We start from the raw sequence: 19,366 nt of genomic DNA, 5'->3' as shown, positions 1-19,366 counted from the left end.
AATAATGCGCCATTTCCTCTCTTACACCGTTCCATTTACCACACACGGTTAAGGCGTGTGCAAGCGCAACAGATAAATTCATTATACATAATCAGTCTTCTAATCAAATGGCATAAAAAGTGCTACCATATTTTCTTCCAACGCACCTATAACGGTTGCTCGACAATTCGCATTGCAAAACGATAGATCGATTGTTCCTCGCGTTACTTTACAATAGTTACAATTCTTTCAAAAGATATTTACAAATTGATAGAATTTTGCTCGAGTTTAAAAAAACATCAACCGTGCGTTTGCGAAAGAACATCTGAGAGAGCGAGGATTATAGGCGCGCGAAGGAAAAACTTTGGAATCGAGTGGAACTTTATTGAAGAAAAAAAAACTAATAATAATAAATGGATGGAAGGATATTAAAAGGTAATGTAGGTGGGGGTGGATGGAGAAGGAAATCAGGGCCGTTAAGTTGAAAGGCCAGAGTGGTGGTGGTGGTTGATCTTCCTCTCGGTGTGTGTGTGTGTGTGTGTGTGTATGTACGTACATATGTACGAGGCCTCGGATGCCCCGTGGACTATGAGAACGTTCCCACTCCCACGCCCGGAGAGCTCTTTTCCTTTTCCTTCAACCTCCTCCTCCTCCTCCTCCTCCTCCTCCTCCTCCTCCTCCTCTTCTTCTTCTTGCTTTCCTACTCCTTCCAGCCTTCCTACACACGTGCGTGTACGCACACGTGTACATGGAATACCTTGGTAAGCACACGTACGTGACACGAGGCACGGTATATAGCACATAGCTTTATGACTAAACTATTATACGGACTCGCATGACGGTCGACGACGTTCCCTCACGGTTGGAGTCGACTGTGTTTCGTTTTAAACGCGGCTGTGTCTCGCCCATTATATATAGCTCTTCTCCACGCTCGACACTTGCGCCAACAATTGTGAAGCGCCGAGCAGAAAACGACGGAAATTCCTCGATAAACGAGTCGCAGAGTTCTCGTGCTCTTTTTTCCTACATATATATATAGATATATACAATTAACAAAAAGAGCTTCGAAGGTTCTCACTGCTGCGACTCGTTTGTACAATGGAGTTACAGGTTTGCACCCAGGAAGAGGTACATATATATATATATATATATATATACATATATACAAGACGAAAGAAATTGGGCCGTACTCTGCCAACGAAGAATCTTCTGTAGCATTTGGCGGTGTCATCCTGGTCGATCCTGGGTTGCCAGGCTGGTTGGGCCGGAAGCAAGGCCCTACCGGAAGTGTCAAGGGCGTGTCGATGATCGGTGCCATCGAGCCAGTATCCCGGAGGCGTCACGACCAGAGGTGGCTGTTGCGAACCGGAAGTCTGGGCCTGCTGAAGGGCAGCCTCCATGAGGGCCCTGCCCAGCGGTGCGTCGCCCACGGGAGAGACCGACGGGGTCTGGGCCTGCTGATTGTTCTGCGAAGAAGACGTCGACCGGTCATCTCGTGGCGTCTGTAAATAAACAAATTCTATCAATTCTCCACCAAACATTTCATAATTATATATTCTTAAAAGTAATTTACTGCTGAAATACCAACGATAATTAATTTATAAAATTCTTCGCAGTAGAAAAAAAAAAATACAACTTCGTTCCTTATCGATCGTTGTTTTCATTCAACGCAGCGATAAGCTATGCTATACTCGGTTTTTTCTGGTAGTCCAAGTTCGTTCCTTACTCTCGCACACTGTACGCGCGAGCTGCCATATTTCTTCAACGATACAACGTGTATGTATATATGTAAACCGTGTGCCAAGTCGCAATTATACCATTGTCCTCCAGCCGACTTATTCCCATACAGTCGTACACTTATATATATATATATATATGTGTGTGTATACTGTAAGAAGTTGAGTCTTCGCGCGTTCTATAGTGCATATAAACTATATATATATATATATATATATATATGTATTAAGGAGTACAGATCGAAGTTTACCGAAACGAAAGATGAATTTTTCGCAAACCGTGCGTTTCCAGCACGTTAGAGACAAGTTGAAGGGATTTTCGAGGATATTAAGTGCACGGAGAGAAAGGAAATACGTATGAGAGAGCGGATGGAATAATAAGCAAAGCTGAGTGGAGTATAGTTTTAAATATTGATATTTTTTTAATCGCTTGATGGAAAATGCAAATGCACATCGGTGCATGTAACGTCGAGTGTTCAATGTTTAATGTTTCGCAGAGCATTCGCGCTGTTACGGGGAAGAGCGCCCGATGTATCTTTCGCGTCACAAGAAACTGTTGTTCTTTCGTATTTACCGGATATTCCAAGGTTATGCTTCCTTCCGCTTTTACGATCTGTTAAAATGACGAGCCACCGCGCCATCTTATCCTTCGGGAGATTTTACCTTCGGAAGCAAATCTTAAGACGAGGCTTCTCCTTTACCGTTTATCTTTTTTTTGTCCTTAAATCATATATATATATATATATATATATATAGTCTAGGATTACCTTTTTATCATTTTTACTCTCAACTTCCTAGACCATATCTCTTCCGCTTTTATATTTGCATTTTTCGTAATGTGCAAATGCGCGAATTCTAATTTGCTAAAATTCATGTTGAAAGTTGCAATCGTTATATTTATAACTCGTTCTTACTATATATATATATATATATATATATTGTTCTCAGCCTTGTTTATTAATCTCCCATTCCACGTTTGACACGTACATGGATATATTTCAACATTACGCAATCGTTTACCACAATCAAACGACTACGTGCAAGTATACGTGTGTGTGTGTGTGTATCGTATCGAGCGACGATTCAGCAAAAATTAATTGCCAACAGTTGCTTCTTCCTCTACACTTATATGTATACATATTTGTTAATTTTATCGAGAAGCATGAACATCGTTTTTCAACAAATTAAGTACTCAGAGCTTTTGCGCAATGAACATGAAGTTTGTTTGATTATAGTCAACCGTTTTAATTAATTTTGTACGTGTTCGCTTCATTGATGTAATTTTGCAACTGAGGATTTTTCACGATGACGAAATTAGGGGATTATTGTTAATTGTGAGATAAACGAACGTTTATATTCGTGTTATGTAATGTTAGATTAGACTGTTTGACTAAAATAGTCAAAAGTTGCTTTTGCTTCTCACGCACTATAATTACACATCAGGTACTTGAAAAGTTTACCAAGAATCAAGAAAATAATTTTTCAACAAACATATGAGTCTTTTAATTTTTCTGCAATAGACACTGTTTGTTTATATTTGTGGTGAATTTTCAAGTTGATTTCTACACTTTTATAACATTGTTATTATTATATTACCGTGGGTTTTCAGTGGTGAAAAGATAGGAAAATGTTAATATCGAGTCAAACTTGTGTACATAATATATATTTAAACTGGACTCTTCGGAGTAAAAAATGGTAAAAACCTGATGCTTCTACCCGTTATCTGTATACCACAACACACACGTACACTCGATAATTTTATCACAAGTATCGAGAAAATAATTTTCGAGCAAACACGAGTCCTGAGAATCAGTCCACGATGCACACGATGTTTGTTCCACACTGAAATAGATACCATTCGATGGTGAAGCGCGACCCCTTGAAAATGCAAACACACGTGTATAAAAAATTCCTCGTCAAATTCAGCGTTAATAGTAGTGAATAAAATTGTCGAGTTAATTTCGTCGGGTTTGCTTCACGGCCAATGGTACACGCTCGAATCAACGAGGATTTTCAATGGTGAGAAAATTGGAGAATCAGTGGTAAACGTGAGAGATTCGAGGCGCGCGCTTGTACATTCCTATAATATTATTAGACCAGAATCCACTCGGATTGCCAGCATTGGCTGGCATTCAGCGATTCTTTTAGCCTCATAAAATAAAAATATCGTGACTGCCACGCAAAGTGCTCCAAGTTCAGTCTGGGAAATAAGAAGCGTAATTGTTATTTTTCATTTCTCTTTGGCATTGATCGTTGCACTCCTTTTTCCCGGTAATTCTCCCCATTACATTTTTGCCTCTCTCCTCTCACCTTTTCTTCATTTTCCAAGGAAGACCATTTTCGAGCTATACGAATTACACTCGGCACAAACGAGGGTGTATCACGCGAACGGTGCCAACATCGCTCGGAGAGTAAGTGTCTCTACACGCACGCATAGAGGTAGAAAAAATTGTAGTTTTGCGCGTAGGTGTTCTGTACACTATATATATATATACATAATTAATGTGTAATGGCCAGAGAGACGAAAAAAGAAAACTAGGGGGGGGGGGGGGGGAGGTTACACGGAGCAAGTTAAAAGTAAAATGCGGATGTAAAATCTCGGATTACGTATCCAAGTCTTGGGTGTCTCTTCGACTTCCTCCGAAAAGTCCGTTCTCCTTGGTCAAAAATTCTCCTCGCACACACACGCGCGTTACACGTACCACACTCTTGCATAGTCGGAGTTTCCGCAGGCAGACGTAATTTAAGTGTCTCTAAATTCGTGGACGTTGAAGAAGAAAAAACGAAAGTTTGAAAGCTCGAGGAGAAAAAGAGCAGTCGAAGCTCTGCTATGGACCAAATATAAACTAGAACCCCCCTCCCCATTCGTTCTATCCCTCGAATCTTTGCATCTCCACCGCGGCTGTTTTCGGGCAGTGAAAGAAAACGGGAACGACGAATGTCGAAAAACGAGAAAGAGAGTTGCGCTCGCCTCGCTGGTTCTATATATATATATATATATGCGTTCGCGAGAATACCATCAATGTCAGCCTGCTATCAATTACTTTCAACTTATTCCTCCTTCTTTCTTCATCTTATACTCTCCCAATATTTCCATCGTTATTGCGCAATATGCTTAATTAACGTCCTGATATATAGAGGGGAACCCTGCAACTCCGGAACCCCCTCGTTTTTTATTTTTAACAACTTCCGCGATCGACCAGTCTTCCCACGTAGCGAGAATATCCAAAGAATATCAAGCTTCGTTCTAATTTTCATTGAATCGCGACGCAACGGCAGATTTCAGGTGGAAAAATGAGTTTTTCGCGAAACGCGAGGCGCAATCATCCGAAGAATCGTGCTTTTTTGCGTGGTTCTTATTCCAGATCCACGTGTTCTTAGCACTGTGTTATATATATATATATATACATATATTCTCTGGTGTATATTATAATTTTCTCCTCTCTCTCTCTCTCTCTCTCGCATTGAATGCATTATTTCCATCGAGACCCGCGAGTCGATAGAAAATTTCCCTGCGCGCGCTTTCTCAGACGAGCTATTCAAACAGAATAAAAAACTTTCGATCAATTGCATATTTACACGAGGATTACAACGCGCGAATAATTCAACGCTGAAATTCTTCTTCTTGATTTGTTCGATGAACAAATAAAGAGGCAGCTGCGTCGAGACGTTTTCGAGGATTCTCAATCGACGAGGGAAATTTGCAATATATATATATATATATATATATATATATATATAGATGCGATCGAAGAAAACGCGTGGGAGTAATTTTCTTTGGTGTGTTCGTATGCGCCCGTATAATAAAACTTGCTTACTAAATTTCTTGCCTTCTTCGCCGCTTTTTTGGTCCCAGCTTTCAAATCGAGTACATGTGCCACCTGCCAAAAACGCCATATGTTCGTCGTTCCATACTGCTTGGTATTTTCTACACACTTGCGTATGTGTGTATCGCGCTTTGTCGGTTAAGCACCAATACTCGCGCAGATTATATAGCATTAATGTGAGATAGTTATATATATATATAAAAATGAAGACGAGTTTCACATTGAGATTTTCATTTTTTCCTCTTCGACACTTTGTTTTTTAAATCCTATTTTTCAGAGACTTTAGTTGCGTAATTATAATAACTGAGACGAAAAGTCGGTATAATTATATCGAGAGAGGTTCTTAATTTTACAAATTTCTACCAGGCTTAATTAAAAAGTTTTATCGAGGATTAACATTTCCATGTGCTCCGAGGCCTCCCCCATTGGTAGAACGAACCATCCAATGACCTTCCCTTATCGGTCAGACACGTTGCTCGAGTTTAATCCTATAGGACTAACGGGAAGTCTCGCGAATTGAGAAACCTTCAATTTTTTCATTAAAATTTCTATGAAAAATATTGCACAAATCCTTGTCTTTAAAGCGACTCGCTGTACAGGAATTTATCGTTTAACGATGCGAATTAACCGGACACCTTGTACATAGCTCCAACCGTGTAGATCGATGGACAATATTTTTTTGCTCGGCTAATTAACAGGAGGAGGAGCCAGAGGAGCAGAGAGAAAAATAGATAAAAAAAAGTGAGAGAGAGAGAGAGATCAATCGATTTGCAAATATCTGCTGGAAGCTTCCAATTAGCGAATTTTAATTTAATCGAATGGGTCAAGTTGACCTTCCGCTGTCTAACCCATCCGCTTTTTTAATCCACTCTCTTTCTCTTTCATTTTTCTTCATTTTCCAATTCACATCAATTTTCAAGCACGATTCGCGACTCGAGCTCGAAAATATCTTTGCAATGCTGTTCTCCTACACATACATACATATATACAGTATTATTCAATCCTTCGATCGATCTCCCAGACCTTTAATTGCTACGTTCCCTCTGCTAAATTCATAAACTCAGGAATGTTTAGTTTTGCACACAAAAATAGCCAAAAAATATTACACTTTGTACACTTGGAAAACCATTGACAAAAACGCGTTGCGAAATTAATTATTTAAAGAGGAACGATCAACGCGTCTCCATTATCTTCCGTGTACGCAAAGAGAGACAAATTGCTAGAGGGTTTCCACCGAATACACACGCGCGTATTGCATAGAGGTTAATGGTAAAAAATATTGATTTCAGGGTGAATTTCAAGCCGTGTGCCACGCGGTCGGTGAGTCATTTGAGGAACGTATACGCGTATAGTATTACGTGCGCTATTGCAGCCTGCTGCATGGGGAATTGCATTGTATCGGCGGCGTTCGGTCGGTCGCATTGCGCCAGCATGCAAAGACTTGTAAATCATAGATGCGGTCGTAATGGGACGAAACGTGCTTGCGTAAAGAAAATAAAATACAGGCTCTCTTTCTGTGAGAAAACAAACCGTCGCGCTTGCGATCGTTGCAAAGTGGTTTTCAAAAGTCTAGCAGTTATGTATTACGCGGTTGGTGACGTGGGACTGCGCAATATATATAATATTATTGATAAATAATGGAGGGAGGGGGGGGGGGGGAGATCGAATTAACGGCGAGGAGCGAATCGATCGTCGAGTGGATAAATTGAGCGGTGCAATGGAGAGCAACGCGATAGCTTTTCTCTTCGCATCTCATATATATATATATATATATATATATATATATAGTGGCTCGCTGTATTGTATATAGCAACGTTCCATTAGTTCCCATGTCCACCCAGCGAAGCATTCATTATCGTCGTTAAGTTTATAATCGCACCACGACAACCCCCCAACCCTTGCACCACACTACATGCCAAAAGGAAAGCAATCCGTTATGAGAAAATTTATACTCCTCGTGTGCATTAATTCGATCGACCTAAGCAACCACCCCTTTCATAAAATACACACGCACTGGTAACCATATTGCCTCTGTTGTATTTATGAAGAATTTTTATAACTTGCTTTTCTCTTTAATTCTATGGAAAGAATTACGAGTTGATTAATTTTTTATCTAGAATATATTGAATTATTCAGATATTTGATAATTGTAACTTGGTGATTATTGCACAGAGTAAGAAAGAGCTGAGCAAAGCTCCTCACCTAGCCCAAATTTAATCACCGAAGGAGAGAAAAGTTGGTCGGTGAGACTCTAAGGTTTGAAGGAAGAGGATAAAGGGACGAATAAGGGTTTTTCTTTCAAGTACAACGGAGGAGGAGAAGCAGAAGCCTTGGAACTTTGCTGGGTTTGTACAGAAGATTCACCAAGACCATTAAAGAGAGAAGGATGCACCTGAATGCTCTATATATATATATATATATATAACTACACTACCGAGTGACTATTGAAAACCACGAAAAAGATGGGAGAATGGACACCTCCTGGGCTTATCGTGTGTCAGTGCGGTCTATATCGATTATCGAAGTCACCAAGGTGTCTCCTGGAACACACCAAACACCACTGCACCTGTGTCCCCCACTTTGGGAACCCCCATTACCTGTGCAATATTCCTCGTCGAACTTTGCCTTCCCAAACCACGATGAATCGATAGAAACAAAATGAAAAAAAAAAAAAAAAAACAAAACAAAACAAATTGAAACGTAACGTTTGCACGGTGAACGTACGCAGTAGATTTATGCTCGAGTAACTATGAGTCAGCCACGATTTGCTGGAACGAGACAAAAAAGGTAGGTTGGCTGTCGTTGGGTGTGTGCGTTCGAGTTGGTCGTGCAAAATCTATTAGAGAATAATGAGAGAGAGAGAGAGAGAGAGAGAGAGAGAGAGAGAATAGAATACATTATACACTATAGTCGAGAGAGTGCATAGATACATGCACTGTGCGTGCGTCTAGCCTAGTCGAGGCACTCGTAAAGAGAGGCAGCTGTGACATTGCTCCATAGAAACATAATGAAAACAGCGAGGTGGCTGCCTCACGAGTCCGCAAATGCAACAATATCCACTTTTATTATGCTCGACTATGTCTTCTGGCCATATAACTGCGTCCCATCAACATTCACTTTGCCCCTGATTCTCCATTCTAATTCAAATGAGTTTTTACGAGTGGAGAAAAGCTTGGAATAAAGTGAAAAATAGCAGATTTTTCTATGGCCCCTTTTGCACTCTTTTTAATAATAATAATAAGAAATTGTTCAACGAACGACGAATCACTTGGTTCGCGTTTCACTTGACATCAAATTTTCCATCAGACAAGCGTCAAAGTTCCAAGATTCTCGTACACGTATATGCGAAAGATGTTTCGACAATATTTCTAGGCAATATTACTCGCCAAGAAGAGAGATTCTGCTTCTCGAAATAGATAGGCTATGACTAAGCGTGTAGTCTGCCATGCTTGGCAAAAGTTTTTATTGGGAAAGGGAATTGATGCTGGGCGTTAAGATGGGACAGGCGTAGGACGACTGAGGAGAAGGGAGGGGGGATGGAAAAGAAGGATGAACGGAGAGGATAAAATGGGGCGCGAAACAAAGGCTGTGTGCGGGTTTCAATTGCTATACTATACACGAGAGAGAGAGAGAGAGTTTGCGAAGCAAGTGAGTCATCGAGTTTACGTGGGTGATACTCGATCGAGGATCACCAGGAAGGGATCTCGTAGACTCTCGGCTATCCCGACCCCACCAAGCAAGTGTCTAGTCAGAGCCCGAGTAGCTACGAGCACGAGTCGGGAGATGCTGAAGATTCGAGTGAAAGTTCCAACCTATGGCATATATAGGCAGATCTCCAATGGGCTGATACAGTCTCAACGACACGGTACAATACGTGTACATACAGACACTCGACTCTGGCGAGAATGAAAAAGTGGCCCACGCCATTTATGGTCACTTTTATTCCGACCATTCTCCTTTCCCCCGATAAGCTTCCACTCGATACTCTAAACATTAACCAAATCTTTTACGATGAATTTGCATTCCTTTTTCATGAACACACTCGAGAAACGTTCATCAATTTCATGTACAAAATAATATTCATCTTTTAACATCTTTTTATTAAGCTTTTCTTTAAAAAAAAAAATATATATATATATATATAGCAGAGTACGTGCATGATAAAGTAGGAAAACTCGAGGAGAGAAAAGCAGACGAGAAGTTATTTAACGGCTGCTTCGGGCATGTCTGGAGTTTGGAGTTTACGTGTTCTCGTCCATTGAGAAAGCTGAAAGCAGTAGACCGAAGGGAAGAAGATTTTAGTATTCAGGAAAGGAGGAGGGTTCTTAAGAGAGCGAGGAGACACCACAGTTATGTTGGTGCTTCGTGAGGATAATATAGAGGGAGGAGAGGGTATTCTACGAATCTGCTGGTAAAACGACGTGGCAGGTAGGAATAGGTGCATTGACGGGCCCCTGCCGCATTTAACAGACCTTTGACAGAAGGGGGAGGGATGGAGAAGGATACCGAGGATAGAAACGGGCAATATTCTTATCTCGATCTTTCTAGAATTTCCGGGGTGAATGCAAACGACCGTGAGGGAAGAGGGAAATTCGTCTAGTGTCTAGACAAAGCATGGTCCAACGGAGGGTGCTATATATATATATATATAGTGTGTGCGTTCTAGGGCCGAGTCGGCTCCGAACAAGTTTGTCAATCCGAAAATCGATCCAAACGCAGCCTCCCGATAACGGACCAATCTCGTCCGAGTCATGAATTAGCTGCGATAATTCTGGCGTATTTATCCGGAGGAAATAATATTCGGTTGGATATATATATCGGCGCTTTATGGCGAGTTACAATAGAGACGCATCTTGGATCAGTCGATATAAAACGAATCATCTAGCTCGTATCCTCATCCTATCTCGTTGGACGAACATTTGGGAGTCATTTGAATCATTCGATATCACTTCCTTCTTTTCTCGATTATTGTTCGGTTTCTTTAAGGGATGAATGTGCGATATATAAACTTTTATTAATTTCATTATTTAATTGAGTATGAATTTTTTATTAATTATTTTTTAAATAAAATTGTTAAGATTTGCAAAATAAATAAATAGTTTTGTATGCACGAGGCTAAGTTTTGTTTTGTTCTTGTATATATACATATGTACATAAATTGGTTGTTACAGAGTGTTTGTCAATAAAGACTTTTCTCTCTTTTTCCTTTCTTCGAACATCCGAAATCCCCTCATCGCGTTGTCTGGACGCGAAAAAAGTTTCTCGTTCTTGAAGAGAGCTTAGCTTGATGAGCAACCGAGGAGAGATCCGCCGCAAGCGGCAATTTTCTAGTTTTCCGCTGCTCCTCGTCGCTTTTATCAGTAACGTCCTCGTTAATTATGAGCCAGCCACTATACACTGTACTTTCCTTAAGTAGGAAATATACACGAGGCATCGCCAGCGTAATTGTGATAAATCTTTCAATGTCCGAAGATCGAATGGTACAAAAAAACAACAACAACTCATTTTATTTATCGATTCGCGTGTTTTGTCAATTAAAACTATTTTCTTGCAATATAACTGAATGGAAAAATATTTCTTTTCAACGAGAGGCTTGTTTGTATCATCGCTGATCTCTTCAGGGTGGTAAGGTTTTGGATTTTGGGAATTGAGTACAACTCTACTGTGTTTTAAGTAAATGTGCACTTAATTATTGCGCATATCAGGAAAACTTTCGACTAGATAGTGCAATGCAGCTAATAATGTATGCGGGATCTACCAGTGAAATCCGTATTGGAGTAACCGAAGAGTTGGCGTATTTCTGCAAATATTAAACAACTCAACTTTTTTCTTATAGACGCTTTTTGAAATCTTTAGTAAAGAGTGCGACAAAATTATTATTTCTATGTGAAATAAGAAAAGTATAAAGAAGAACGCTTAATTTATCAATTCTGCACACTTTTTATCTCTCTATAAATCTGTATAATCAATCGACTTGGTTTTCCAAAGAGTGACAAGAGTCACGAGCACGGGAAGCACGACTGCTATAGGTGCTCGGTTCGCACATAGCTATACCTTAAGAAAACAGGGAAAGAAAAATGAGAACCCTTAGAGTTTGCCAGTGTAGCGACACGAGTACAGCATTTAAAATAATCGATTAAATTTTAAATAGTTTAGCGAGTTACGAGTGCACGTGCACTCACGGCATTGCACCTACGGTTCCGGCGCCTATGCCAACACCGAGTCCAACCTATATGATAAATGAGTTCTTGCGACTATCCTCTGGTGCACACATTCGGTGCTAGACCCTGTAAAAGTGTGCATGTGTATGTACGGAGCGTGTACACCTGTGCGACTGAACCAGAAAAGTTGGAATTTTGAGAATGCCACGTAACTATATGATACGCTGTATAATAAACATATATATATATATATATATATATACGTAATTTGCAAGCAGGTTCGAGAAAGGTTGGAATTTAAAGAGTGCAAGGTAGCTATACAGCACACACAAAATAATACAAATATACGTAGAGTGGACACCCTGAAGAGGGACTGTGCGTGGCAAAAAGCAACGCAGTCAGGGTATTAATAAACACACAGAGAGAGAGAGAGAGAGAGCTGCAGCTTACTGGTGAGACTCGGAAAGGGGATGAAGGAGAAATGAGAGTGTTGGGGGATTAAAGGAGTACAGTGAGAGGGAGGGGTGGAACGAGGGGGTGGTTCTCTTTAACCCTTGACAAACGGGGAGTTTGTAGTATTATCCGGCGACCCCGTGTTAACTGCGTGGGTGTAGATTCATCGTCTGGTTCCTTCATCATAAATACTCTGGCGTGTAAGCACGCACACACACACACACACACACAGACACACGCGAACCCACGTATATACTTGCGACTCTACACGTGTGCCGTACGCGATGAAAACAACAATGGGAGCCATGCTTAACAAGCAGCTTTTCGAAAATATTCCGAGAAAAATTGTCGTAGGATTTTGTATTATTATTGAAATATATCAGAGATATTTTTGGTGCTTAAGAGGGTTTTAACGATAATTGCATATATATATAGAATATATTAATAACGCGAGGTTGATAAGAGTTTGAAATGTTTGGCGATGAATGGAGGAAAGTTTGAGAGGATCGCACGTGGCAGGTGACGGATGACAGGTGTCACGTGGTGCTGAGGGGGAGGGTGGGGGTAGACGAATGGTGGAAATTTGGTAAATGGTTGCTTCGCGCCATAAGGACTCTCGGAGAGTCTTCCAAAATACCGTTTAACCGTGAGGAGAAAAAATCATTGGACATTTATATCGGTTACGTTAAAGAAACGTTGAAAGTGGAGAAATCGAGAGAAAAGGACGAAGCTGTTGAATGAAAATTGATTTTCAGGACAAATTTTCCAATCTATACTGTTTTGTGTTAAAACAATCGTACAGCGATTAAAAATTCCAAAATGTCATTTAACTTCTAGGAGAGAAAGAAATCACTAGAAATTTTACTGGTTACGGTAAAGAAATCTTAAAAGTGGAAAAGTCGAGAGAAAAGGACGAAGCTGTTGAATGAAAATTGATTTTCCGGATAAATTTTCCAATCTACCGTTACGTACGTTAAAACAATCGTGCGACGATTAAAAATTCCAAAATGCCATTCAGCTTCGAGGAGAGAGAAAGAAATCACTGTGTACATTTATATCGGTTACGGTAAAGAAACGTTGAAAGAGTGAAGAAGCCGATAGGGAAAAGGACGGAGGAAGGCGTTAAATGAAAATTGATTTTCCGGATAAATTTTTCAATAGGAGTTTTACGAGGCGGAGTTATATTTATGGTTCTCGGATGATTCTTGCAGCTTGGTGTATTAGAGAAAAAAGAGGGAAGCTATATAGAGTAACGGGGTGCAGAGGGGCGGGGGGAGGGGGAAATGAGGAAAGAAAAAGGAAGACGATTCTCGAGTGCAGTAAAGTCGAGTGCGCAAGGGCATCCAATTACAGCACGCCACTCTTTGTTCCCTTTTATGTGCAAGAAATCTTCTCGATGTAGCCCCAGCACGATTCTGATTACACTAATCAAGAAGAGGCTCGCATAACCATTAGACGGAAACTTTTTGCTACCGTCGATCCATCGGTATTATTCGACTACGAGCTGCCACCCCCCCCCCCCCCCCCCTCCACCTAACTCTAATATAAGCCTCGCAAATATCAGCTGGTTTTCATCGAGAGAAAAACAATGCTTTTCCCTGCGATCCCAAAAACCATCCAAATCTCCACACACTCAACCACTCGCTTTCTAAAATCGTATATATATATATATATAAATAAATAAACTTTCCCTCGACCCTCGTCAAGGTCTTTGGTACAACAGCGAAAAAGAACAGCACTCTCCTGTATAAAGAAAAAAAAAAGTGGTCTCACCTGAAAAATCGCGTTGGACGTAGCGAAGAAACGAGCGGTTACGCAACGTAGAATTTTATCGCGACTAATGTTACGGAGCGTGATTCGTCGGAGACCTCGAGAAAGGGGAGGTGGGAGGGAGGAAGGAACGGAGAGTGGGGCACGAGACTCGCGAAGATTGGGGTAAAAGGCGAAGAATTTTTATCGCCATTATTGAAGGCCGTGTGGCAGCGTTTTACAAATACAAATCGAGCGGATAGCGTTATCACGGGGAACCGTGATAAGAGGAGGCTCGAGTATCAGCGTTTTCCACGGTGTACAGTTGTAGTTTGCTGCTAGGGAATAAAACGTTGGAAAAGGGTGGCAATAAGCTGGAGAGAGAGAGAGAAATTAGAGTATAGGGAGGGGGAGGGGGTGAGAAGAAGAAGAAGAGGTTACCAGACTGTATTGTACAAAAGAGGACAGAAATAGAGAGTCTGTCGCGAGAATGAATAATTCAGCATGAGCAGTCGGGAGGGAGGAGGAGGGGGGGGGGGCATTGTTAGACGCGCCCATTTGGTCCCCGTATGCATAAGAGAGAAGAAGAGGTGTGCCTGGAATGAAATTGTCTTTGGCCAATCTCTTCTCTCCCTCCCCGTTATCGTCTCGTAGAATGCACGATCGGTACTCGAGGATTAATTCCGTGATTCGTCGCGTTGAACATTTCCTCCTCTTCCACTTGGATCGCTGAGAAAGATTTAGGAAAAAGAAAGTGAAAAAGTGGGCCAGGGTCTTTCGGGCCCACTTGTTCGGTCTCTTACAATTACACGCGTACACTTTTTAGTACACACGTATATATATATATATATATATGTAGGTTGAAAGAAACGCGGACGCACCTCTGAACGCTGATATTATTGTTGCGTTTCCGGTTTTGATCGCGCGCGGCGTTCGCCTTTGAAAGGATGAAGCAACGCGGTTTACGGGCCCAATCTTTGCGCGTTTCCCAAGTTTTTACAAGGATTACAGCTCGAGTGTTTTATTTCGAGGAGCAAATAGGAATTAATCCGCGGGCTAACGGCAAACCGATCGTGCTTGTTCGGTACTGCCATAAATCCGGTTAAAACTTTGTGGCCGAAATTCGATAATTCCATCGCTCGGAACGAGCGATATAGCGCGCGTATTGGCTCACGCGTTACGTCGACTTATCGTTTGGAGAACAACGCGGGCCGAAGTTATCTTGTACGAAAATCGCTTCGACCGTTTTTTTATCGCTTTTATCGCGTGGAATACACGTACCTGTGAGGATTGATTGTTTTTTAGGGTTTCACGTTTGTTGGATTAACAATGTATTTTTTGTTGAGAGTGTAATTGTATAATGTATTTGGAGAATTCTTAAAGTCCTTCGGTATGTCTTTAAGATTACTTTTGTGAATTTAAAAAACATTTTTTTTTGGTTTGCCGTTAATTTTTAAATCAACAAGATTTTTAGTAATAAATTTGAACATATTTACGAATTAATTTCCCGGAAATTTTCTTATTTCTGTTTCTGCGACTATAAGCCAGTGGTTGAATTATAAGAGAGAGAGAGAGGGACTCGAGTAAACCTTGACTGATGTATATATCCAACGTGGAACTGGATTTTCACGCGTGGCGCGTGATCGATATGCAGCCGATAGGATTGCCTCGTTGAATTTTGCAGATTTGGTGTCGTCTGCCAAAGACCGTCTTATGCGTATCCTCTTATAAACCATTGTGTACAGCAGAAGGGGAAGGGGTTCTTTTTAAAAATTTCAAAATATCACACGACTATCGCTCGAGTCTTCTCGAATATTATAATAATAATACGCGCTCGGTGATGTTCGATATATTAGTGCGACGATATTTAGGTGGATAGAATAATTGGAATATTGATAATCAAGTTTCGCCGTATATGGAATCCGATATATTAGTGGTTGATCGAGTAACGGTGGCCTGCAGAGAGCAGGGAAAGGCACCGGGAAGCCAGCGGGCAACGGCGAACCAACCCACACCAGGCTGCAGCTTCGTAAATAGCACAAACTCCGAGCGAGAAAATCTAATCGTTTACGCGAGTCACCGCGGGCGGCCTAACCTAATTAATCTCCCCCCCCCCCCTCTCCATTCCCTTCCTCGTGTCATCACCTTCACTCCGCTCCATTTCGGATAAGGTTGGTTCCACCGAGTTTCGGGACACACGCGTGTGGCGAGCTCGGACGAAAGGGGGTTAAGGTCGAAAAAATCAAGTTTCCCCCGAAACGTCTTATTGTTCGTAAACAACCTTGTAAATTGGACCGAATTAAAGATTGGAGAATAATAGAATTTTGCCGTTGCGAGGCGAGTAAACAAAGCGTTATAGCGATACGTGAGAATGAGAAAGGATTCTGCCTCCTCTCCGCTAATCGATTTTTTCCTTCTTCTTCTTCTTCTTCTTCTTCAGCTTATTCGTGGAAGGCAGCTGACGACCCGCACAGTCAGGTTTGCACCTGGCTTCGCGCAACTTTCCTTCCCTCTTCGTCCTGCTCCAAAATATCCAAAGCATACTCGTCTCTTCGACCAATAATAACCTTTCATCTCACACTGTGCTATATATATATATATATATATATATAAAAAGTCGGAGAACCATACTGGAGAACAGCTGTTCGAGCGAGCGTCGAACGTAAAAAGGGACAAAATTTTGATTTCCGTTAGGGATCCCCTTTTCTTTTCAAACCTTTTGCCCCTTTCCCCCCTCTCCCCCATCAAAAGCACGTGCATCGATCAAGGTGATCAATTATCAGGAATAAATCATACACGAGCCGAGGAGCAAATTTCTTATTTATCTCCAAAATAACTTATCTTTTTATTTATAACAATTTCGGGAAGAAACAGACGCGTGTTAATCGTGCACTCGAGAGAGAGAGAGAGAGAGAGAGAGAGAGAGAGAGAGAGAGAGAGAGAGAGAGAGAGTGAGAAGTCTTTGGAGGCTCGCGTATCGCAGGTTTGCGAAGAAAGATCGAGTAGAACGGAGGAGTTTTTACGAGCTGACGGGAACTGGCTGGACGCGCTGGTTTATATGCTAAGCACCCCCATAGCAAACGTCATTCAAAGAGATATCATAGGAATTTGATATGAGCGAAAGCATTGTACCGTGAATTTTAAATCAACGAGACTCCACAATTTTCGAGTTTTACGCGCGATGAATTTATTCGTCCCTTTTTTCTTCCATCCATTTTTCTCTTCCTCCTCGTTAGCCCTTGTGCCGTACCTTTGCGCGCTCTCTCTCTCTCTCTCTCTCTCTCTCTCTGCTCGTGTACGATCTATTAAGAGCAGAGGGGGGAGAGGGGGAACCGTGCAATTTGCCAGTAAGCCGCGAACGTCTGGCAGAGAAATAAATGAAGGATCGAGCCAGTTTGGAAAGCGATGTGAATGTATAGGTGTTGTCGAAGGTGATTTTTTCAACCGGAAATAAAATTCAACCAGGTATATATATACTGATCTTCGATTCGTCCGGCTCGAGGACAAAGCTTTGCTTGATTGTATAGCAGTTTTATATATAATTCATTATTACTGGTCTTACTCATATATATATATATATATATATATAGGTATTGTTGTTAAGAGGTAAGTATAAAAGAGGAAAATACTCAATATTCGGGAAAACGTTTAAATAATTTTTTACCATTTTTCTTTCACCTTTTTACTATTTATGATAAAAGGAGTCTGTTGCTTAAATCGACACAGAGCACAGAAAGAGAGAAACGCTCGACTCCGTAAGCACAAGAGATATCAAAAATTTGCACAAGGCCTTGTTTCTCAACGCGAATAGTAAAAGGCTTGGAGAAAGGGTTTTATACAAAAATTTAATATTTCTTGCGATTAAAGAGATACGAGCCTTTTTCCATGCTCTAGGGCGATTTCACTGACGAATCATTGTCAAATATAAGTATATATATATATAGTTAAAAAACAATTAAACCAACCAAACAATTCTTCAAGTTAAATAATAAACGTGTAAAAAATTATAAATTTTCTACAAATTGCAATAATCGATAAAAAAAGGGGAAAAATATTATAAAAACTAATTTAATCACGAAGAAAATGATGAATATTAAGAGACGGAAAAACTATTGACCAATTAGACTGATTTGCTAAATACCAATAACAATAATAATAATATTATCTCGGTAGAGAGACGCATATAGCGAATGGAATAAACGTGTAAAGCAATTTCACTAATTGGTGTGTGTCATTGGCAATGGGAAAAGTGTAAGGAAGACGAAGAAGAAGAAGAAGAAGAAGAGAGCGGGTAACGCGAAGGGGGGCACGTGCTCGCTAGTCGATCGTTAAACGAGCGAGTCTTTAACTCGCTGGACTCGGACCCTTTTGAATAATTACATACGAGCATCGTGCCTCCTCCGTTTCTCTTCTCGCTTGGCTTTATGCGAGCGCACCTACACACACGTGCATACGACGACCGAGGGATGAAACGCGAGTTATAATGGCTAACGCACAAAAACTCGTCATTCTATGGGAGACACTCTCTCGCAACCATAGGGATAGAGAGAGAGAGAGAGAGAGAGGCCTTATGAAGATTCGCGTTAAAGCTCTTTTTTTCTTTACCCCCCCCCCCCCCCCCTCCAACACCACATTTCACTTCCAGTCCAACGCTGTCGCCGAGTACCTAACGTACAAATGTACGACACGATGGCGCAAAGAAATTTCTTCTTTCAGTGTGTGTATGTGTGTGTGTGCGTAAGTAGGTGTGTTTGCGCAGATGAATAGAGCAGGACGCGCCTCGCGCGCATTGGGACTCAGTCTGAGGAGGCTGAAACCAACGCGAACGGTCATGGGAAAATGAAACTTTTTAAAGCGTCTCGCGGTGCGGAACGAAGGAGTAACGGGGATCTCCTTCTCGAGGAAAATTACAACGAGCACTTCATCTATACGAGAACTTACAGTTAGTATATACCATACCTCTCCCTTTCTTGCTGCTTTATTCTTCTGTGAGCCTTAACTATATATATATATATATATATATTTACTGGAGAGGATCTATCGAAGATAATACAATGCAGCTTCGAGTTGTTATGAAACCAAATGCATTAATTGTGAAATGATTAATTTTCCAATTATCGAGGCTGATACTACAGTTAAAGAAGTAAAGTTTTTAAATACCAGTGCGTTTCTATAAATAAACTGATAAGAACCGAATTGGAGTTATATGTATGTAAGGTTTATCTGTAGAGTATATAAGAGTTTTTTTAAAGATTCGATAGGGATCTACTTGGCACCTCATATATTCAGATTTTCCTTCAATTTCTATGTGCGATCCAGTGGTAAAACATTTTCCGAGTTATAGATCATCGATCGCGAGACAAATTTTACATTGTACCAAGTTTGATCCTAGATGTGGAAGGCTCGTGTTCTGCGAGGATCGATGTATTTTTTGAATCGAGTGAAAAGATTGAAAGGTTTT

At 40.9% G+C, this 19,366-nt stretch overlaps 1 protein-coding gene across 6 annotated transcripts in view; it reads right to left on the bottom strand.

Moving 5' to 3' along the window:
- The window catches only part of RapGAP1 (Rap GTPase activating protein 1), a 115,274-nt gene that overhangs the window by 9,647 nt on the left and 86,261 nt on the right, over nt 1-19,366 (bottom strand). For all 6 annotated transcript variants that reach the window (XM_066732925.1, XM_066732929.1, XM_066732930.1 and 3 more), the window contains one exon: nt 1,170-1,481. In XM_066732925.1, coding sequence (XP_066589022.1) covers nt 1,170-1,481 — 312 coding nt within the window. The remainder of the gene's footprint in view (nt 1-1,169; nt 1,482-19,366) is intronic.

This window comes from Prorops nasuta, unplaced genomic scaffold (genome assembly GCF_024137725.1).
Source record: "Prorops nasuta isolate Cenicafe-Biocafe unplaced genomic scaffold, Cenicafe_Pnas_1.2 PNAS00010, whole genome shotgun sequence".
Taxonomy (NCBI): domain Eukaryota; kingdom Metazoa; phylum Arthropoda; class Insecta; order Hymenoptera; family Bethylidae; genus Prorops; species Prorops nasuta.
This window is presented reverse-complemented; position numbering and strand designations above follow the sequence as displayed.